Source organism: Mesitornis unicolor, unplaced genomic scaffold (assembly GCF_000695765.1).
Source record: "Mesitornis unicolor isolate BGI_N332 unplaced genomic scaffold, ASM69576v1 scaffold3950, whole genome shotgun sequence".
Lineage (NCBI taxonomy): Eukaryota > Metazoa > Chordata > Aves > Mesitornithiformes > Mesitornithidae > Mesitornis > Mesitornis unicolor.
The window spans coordinates 7,974-15,315 of NW_010158859.1; the positions used below are offsets into that span (position 1 = coordinate 7,974).

The window sequence follows — 7,342 nt, forward strand, 5'->3', positions numbered from 1 at the left end:
AGCAGCAGAGCAGTAATCCTCTGTACACCCCTCCAGTATCTACATCTGGAGATTAAATGAAAATAAAGTGAGGTATCATCACAAGCATCAAGCAGAGGTTACTCCCCTCAACTCCACAGGACCACCACCTCTGACTTTACAGATAGAGTAACGGTAAACCTAGTTTCCTTCAGAGTTATACAGCAGGTTCCCAGAAGTAACTGCACGAGTTTCTCCATGGGGAACCGAGTCAAGACAACAAACACTGAACATAGCATAATTTCAAAAGTAAAAAGCCCAGTATTATGGATGCGTGCTGACCTTTTGTCTGCACCTGTGGAAAGTGGATGGTAACACTTCAGGAGAATTATAGAAATACTTTTATTAAAGTAAGAACTGCTATGGGCAAAGAAAAAATAAAACAACAAAAACTATGGAGCTTTCAGCTTCCAACAGAAGGAACTGAAAATGTCTTCAGTTTTGACAACAGCCTCCTGTCTGTGATGCTTTTTGCTCAACGGGATTTCAAAATGAAATTCACAAGTTCAATTTATTCTCTCTTTTCATAAAAGTATGATTTGAATTACACGATTCGCTTTCCAAGCCTGATCATCAGATCTACAGGGAAACACATCAGGTGCTCGCAGATTCTTGGACATCTTTTTCTTCACCATCTTCTGCATCACCTTCTTCTTTTCCTTCTGCCTTCTCTACCTCTGGTAGAAGCCCATCAAGGTTCAGTAGCAAACCTTCACTGGTTGCAGACCTAATCACCAACTTCTGCACAATAGGACCTAGAAAACAAAGAACACCACCAATTTGGTCGCCCCACCACTTACTTCTCATGTCTCCAGGGTGATTTATCTCAGTACTAATCCATACTGTGGCAAGTGCATGATTGGAAGTAGAGTTATACATAGACACACCCCTTCAGTACAGGGAATTTAACATCCACCCTGGCAGATTGAGTTCAAGATGCAATTCACACCCTGCTGCCACAAAAGGTATGAACTTGATTGCCACCTTATCCCTTCAGTACCTCACTGGTGCCCCTGGGCCTTAGCACATAGCAGTAAAGCTTCACACACACACTCCTCCCTCCAAAAAGTGAAATACAGGTAATTTGGGTCCTGATTAGCAAGCTATGGGTGGGAATTTTGTTGATCACCACGACTATGAGCACAAAAGAAACAATTCCTATTCCAGGATCCTACCACCAAATGCTGAGGGAGCCTTTGGACAAGAAAAACTACAGAAACAGTTGGATTTCTTTGTGGAAGATTAAGTAGACCTACTCAGAGCATAGTCTAGCGGTATTTTTAGCATTTCATTAGATAAAGTGACAGAGGAATGCTGTTTTAGTGATAACCACATAGCTGCATGAAGACCTGCTACTACACATGGAAGCTCTGAAAGGAACTACAGAACAGAAATCTACACCTCGTGGGCCTGCATGGTTGATGGTTACCAAGCATATCTACACCCCGTTGTCGTAAAGATAACTTAATGATCAACTTTGCTGCTGCTAACTGGCAAATATTTTTCATCAAGCCAGTAAAAGACACACCAAGACTCAAGCTTGCTACCACAAAACAAACAGAAATGCCACTAAGACCAGAACAGTTTACCCTTAACTAGTGTAGTTAACACATAAACCCATTAAGAACAGAAATACCATCACTTTCTACTTCTATTCACTTATATTTCAAGTCAACCAACCCCTTACACTTTTTATTTGGGCTGAAATGCTTCTAAGGGCATGTATAATTTGCTTTTTGTGGTCTGTTCTGTGTCTGTACAGTAGTTACTATCAACAGCATCAACAGGAGAGATGCAAGATGACTCTTTTTGCAGACATTAGCCCAATATTAACATAAAAAGTTGTTTTCTTTGCTTAAGTAAGGCTTTCCTCCTATGGCTCTAATCCACTTAAGCATCAAGGCTGCAAACCTGGTTTTGTACATCTCACTTCTTTCCTCCCGCAGATGCTTTTGTTGGCTGGAACTTCAAGAACCGCATTAGAAGAGCTGCTACTTACCATAGCTCGATGGCTTGAACGTGCAGATATCCTGGATCACTGTCTTGAGATTGGCAATTATCTGCTCGGTGGGCATATCCAGCTGAAAACACAAAGTTACCCATGGTTATACTCAAAACCTAGATTAACAAATCAGAAAGCACTGGGGACATGTTTATTCTACATTTGTGTTCCCTGGTAAAGAGTTACAAATCCCATCAACATCCTTATCCAAGTGACTCAGAAAAATAGTATGCAGTAACGTATCCACCTTTATTTTCCTTATTTCTACTCATGGCATTAAATTCCTACAGCTCTGTCCCAACACGTACCCTTCAAGACAAAAAGTCTCAGATAACAAAAACGTGTGCAAGTGCTTTTGCAAAAATCATATTGAAATGAAGCATTTAAGGGAAGAAGCTTCAAGAAGCTGCTGTCACAGAACACAAACCAGACGAAGTCAACAAGTATCTGAAACCACGAAGGCAAAAAGACTTCAGGCTGCCCTCTGCAGACAGCTCGGTTCTGCGCGAGACGTCCCCCGTGTCCTCATTTGTCTCCCTTCTGCTTTAAGCTCCGTGTCTTAAAAAGATTTTACATCCTCTGTTTCAAAACTTCAGCTGCACCAATTAAACTTGGCCGCTGCCAACTTCTGGCCTTTTCAAAGAAATCTTAATTGCTACATAAGAAAACACCACGGAGGCCACCTACGTTTGAGGGAGCAGGGGGCTATGTCAAAACTGAACTAAGGGGCAACATGAGATGCCAGCACTGCAAGAGAAACCATCTCTGTGAAACACCAGCTTGGCAGACTCCCAGCAACAGCTACGCTACTGTTTGGAAAGCAGCAACAATCTTTACGCTGCCATGTTAATTCATAAGTGATGATTTTTCTCCCTGACAAGACTTAAATGTAAAAAGCTCTCGATTTAATGGTGAGCAGACGAGCGTAATCACTAAAAGCTCCCACAGCCTTGCCTGTGCTAGATTTCCTTCCAGCGCCGCTGCACAGACAGCAGAATTAGGTCAGAGGATGGCAGCTAGAAAAAGGGGAGGCATTTTACACAAGCCGTAACCTTTGAGTCATCCCTCTGCACACAACTGCAAAGAAGCCTACGCTGCTAATACACTGCTGCCTAGCATGAGTTATATTCTGTAGACATCTGTGGCAGTTAAAAAAAATCTAGGAATTAGGAAAGGTATGAAAGTGGTGAAACTAATGGAGCCTGCTAATTCATTTTAGATGATAACGCAATGACAGGTGACAATCTGACCATGCATTTTACCCGAGTACTCATTTTTACTTATAATTTCATAGGAATACCCATTCGAGTGTTTAAAGGACAGTGCTATATAGAGCAGCCTTTAAAATATTTGCTTTGCTGTAACTATATTTTAAGGAAAAATTTGTGCCTCGCACTTTAATTCATGCAAAGTGTCAGTCTGTTACGTGGTGTTTTCGCTGATAATTGCCACTTTAGCCTTTTTCCTAACATACATCTTGTTTTTCTGTGTACCATAAAGATCTATGTTCTATATCACTGAGCTACATATGATCATACAGATTTATGATCTAGATTTGTATGTCGCGTATACAGAAGTTGCTTTACAGGTCAAACAGCTTCGAGTTATTGCCCTGACCTAAGGCATTCTACTCAAGTTACAATTCTGCCCAAGTGAGTGCTCCTTCCTGACATCCCAGAGCAACTTTTATTTCTTTGCACTGAGAAACTGCAAATCTTGGATAGCTCAAACACTAACACAATCCAAGACAACTACTGTAAACCTTTGTAACTTCTAGAGTTATATTCCTACTGGAATGCCCCTAGCTGTAATCAAGTCACAGAATCATAGAATCGTAGAATTATTTAAGGTGGAAAATACCCTTAGTCACCTCCATTAACTCAGCACATGTGAGCTCTGTGTGCAAGTAAACTTCACTATCACAGAATCCCAGAATCACAGACCGTTAGGGACTGGAAGGGACCTCAAAAGCTCATCCAGTCCAATCCCCCTGCCGGAGCAGGAACACCCAGATGAGGTTACACAGGAAGGCGTCCAGGTGGGTTTTGAATGTCTGCAGAGAAGGAGACTCCACAACCTCTCTGGGCAGCCTGGGCCAGTGCTCTGGCACCCTCACTGAGAAGAAGTTTCTTCTCCAATTTCAGTGGAACCTCCTGTGTTCCAGTTTGTGTCCGTTACCCCTTGTCTTATCATTGTTTGTCACAGAGAAGAGCCTGGGTCCATCCTCGTGACACTCACCCTTTAAATATTTATAACCATGAATGAGGTCTCCCCTCAGTCTCCTCTTCTGCAAACTAAAGAGACCCAGCTCCCTCAGCCGCTCCTCAGAAGGGAGATGCTCCACTCCACTATGCAAGCAGAAAGTCTGCAAACAGCTTAATTTGCAGGTAATTTTTTAGGCTGTGTAAAAATAATTACGCAGTCCAGAGCAAAAATTAAAGATACAAACTACACTCACAACCCTTGAAACAGGCTGATCTATGGATCTGAGGCATTTCACACAGTCCCTTAAACTTCGACACTGCTGAAGGTACTTCCTGCCTGTCTCAGTGTAATGTATAGCACTGAAAGAAGTACAATGTATAACGCTATCAAGAAGTTCACTCTGCAGTATCATATAGAAAAGAAAGCCCTTTAAAGTCATACACACAGCTCACAGCAGCTGGTCAGAATTAACAACCATGCTTATCTGTGACACCGCCAGACAAAACACCAGGGCTTAGACATCTTGTGGACTTCCTTTCTGTACCACTATCAGCTAAAGGACAGCTAAAAGTCAGGCAGGATTGCAAGCAGACAAAAGAGAATGAAAGCAGAATACACAAGTTGGAGCAGGGAAAATGAAAAACACATGAAAGAAAACGCATTAAGGGGTATAGGAAAGAAGAGAGACACTCTCATATAACCAGGTTTCTTATATGACAGCAAAACAGATTCATTTTATGGTATTTCAGATGTAATGCAAATGCTTGTGTGTTTTTGCTCCAGTCCAGGATGACAGTTATCACCACTGAGTATTCAATAATTGGGTTAAAGCAAACATCTTTTGATCCACCTGTGTATGCTGGCCACTGACTTACAAACCCATAGTTTATTTACTTAAGAAAAAAAAAAATCAATTAAGCTTTATTTTAGTCCCAGCAGAGTGCTGGGGAAGGCAGGAGTAAGTAGAAGCCTATGTAAAGATCTCAACTCAGAGGGATTACTGGGAATAATACTTTTCCCATCCTTCCCTTTACTTCACAGGTCAGTTAAACGATGTGGTTAAAAATGTGGGCAACGCAGACCAAAACATGGCTTTCCCTCTGCTTTAATACCAACTTCAGCTCTAATTCTAAAACTCCATGTACAACTTACTCTTGCTATTCTTGTCTTGATCAGACGCTCGTCTTCTACCGTGTACTCAAGACCGTCTCGGAAGAGGTGCAGCATTTTGGGAATATCACTGCCCAGGGAATCTAATTGAAAAAGAGAGAAAAAAGTTGTCTGTGTAGTGGTTATTAGCATGGCTAAGCGTGATATTAGTACAAGAGAGGTCAGTGTTTCCCTTAAGGCAGTTAAATTCCAATTACAACTGCAGTTTCATGGACAAAACACGCTATATAAAATACATTCTCCACCTTTTCTCCACCGTTAATCAGCAGACATGAACAGCAGGAAATGCAGCTGTGTCCTATCTCAGCTGCAAGGGCTCACTCAACACATTCACAACGTCACTGGATTGCTTCAAATACGAGCATCGCTTCTCCCATACCTCTTTTGATGGCTTCAAGAGAAATCAGCCCTGGAGAAGCTACAAACCAAGTAAGTTTTTAATAACATAATATAGCTTTCAATTATTAAAATACCTGGAGTATTTGCTGTTGCAATGCTCTGGACAGGTTTATAGACCTGACTCAAGTGTTTAGGAGGCTAAAAAAACCTGCCTGCAGCTTGGAAAAACATTAAGGCAGCTGAGGCAGGGTAGTAAGAGACACGGTTCAAGGCTCAGTGCTTCACACAGCTGGCACAGGCGGTGTTTGATAAAAGCTTTGGGTTGTTTGGGGTTTTTAATATGTGAAATAGACCCTGACACGTTGCAAAAATAAAGTCAGCCAGCATGGGAGGATAAAACTACTTAGAAACTGGTGGGGTTTTTTTTGCTGTGAGAACCTGACCTGAAGAGGAAGTATCTTGAGCATTATGAAAAAGGAAAGACCACACAGATAAGGGAGCAGGCCGTACTGCCATTTAGAAGAGAGAATTGCCTCTTACTTCTTCTCATGCTCGGGTATTTTCGTTTTAGCTTGTTCCTTAATGGTATGAGTTTAGGCATTATCGCAGGAACGGCTACGTAGAAGTCCACTTGGATTTCATCTTCCAAAATCTGCAATTAAATTATTACATCTATTTAGGAATACAATAAAAGGACCTCAGGACACAAGTTGACCTATAAGCACTTCAGAGTACAGAACCCAACCTCTCACTCTTCATACTGGCTGCTAACTTTGAGCTGGAGTTTGCTGGACATGAGGTTTCTTGCTCCCTCCCCCTCAATAAATGTTTAGCTTTGGACATTTACTCAATATTTAAAAGCAATAAATACCCATTTGACTAATTCAAGTCCTCCCACGACGGCAGCTCCGTTCTCTCGGGCTATTTCAGCTTCTTGCTCATCCTGTTGAGATAAAAAAATAACATTAATACCTGTGCTACAAGTTGGTCTATAGCAACAGCACTGGGTAAGAGATTTACCTTGGCCAACTGGGTATAAATCAGATTACTTAATAAGGAAAGAATAGTTTAAGGCAATCAAAGACCAAAAACACCTGATATGCTGATACTTAAGCATAGGGGCAGCAAGCCCACCTCACTCCAGCTCCCTGCAGGAAGCAGTAGTTGAGTCTTTAGTCCGCTTCCACTGCAGAACAAGGAGAAAAACCCACCCCATTTGCTGAGCAGCTCTACCCAAGCCCTTTCTCTCCCATCTTCACCCTCTGGAAACTACAATAAACCTACTCCATAGAGCCAATGTCTTACTCTAAGCTCAAAGAAAAACACAGAACACACTACTGAAAGCTGCTGTAAAATAAGGCTATTCTACTTCTTAAACTTCTGCTGCAAAGACCATTCAGAAGTTCCCCTCATTTGCCCTCCACAAGGTTTGTTTTTAATACAACAAAAGGTTTTCGCTCTAGAAACTTGAATAATCTCTTCCTTAGTGACATCTATGCAGATGTTTACTCCCTAACTGCATAGCTAGAATAATCTATACCTATGTAAAGCTATCAAGGTAAAAGAAATAGTCTAAGACACTGGCCAGTGCATTCAGACACTGGCCAG

General features: G+C 41.6%; 1 protein-coding gene across 1 annotated transcript in view; it reads right to left on the reverse strand.

Moving 5' to 3' along the window:
- Nucleotides 1-612: 612 nt before the first annotated feature.
- Nucleotides 613-7,342, reverse strand: part of MRPL1 (mitochondrial ribosomal protein L1) — a gene marked incomplete at its 5' end in the record, with an annotated part of 9,378 nt that continues 2,648 nt past the window's right edge. Inside the window, 5 exons of the mRNA XM_010184771.1 lie at nucleotides 613-773; nucleotides 2,018-2,099; nucleotides 5,378-5,478; nucleotides 6,275-6,386; nucleotides 6,606-6,677. Of these exons, the coding sequence (XP_010183073.1) occupies nucleotides 613-773; nucleotides 2,018-2,099; nucleotides 5,378-5,478; nucleotides 6,275-6,386; nucleotides 6,606-6,677 (528 nt within the window). The remainder of the gene's footprint in view (nucleotides 774-2,017; nucleotides 2,100-5,377; nucleotides 5,479-6,274; nucleotides 6,387-6,605; nucleotides 6,678-7,342) is intronic.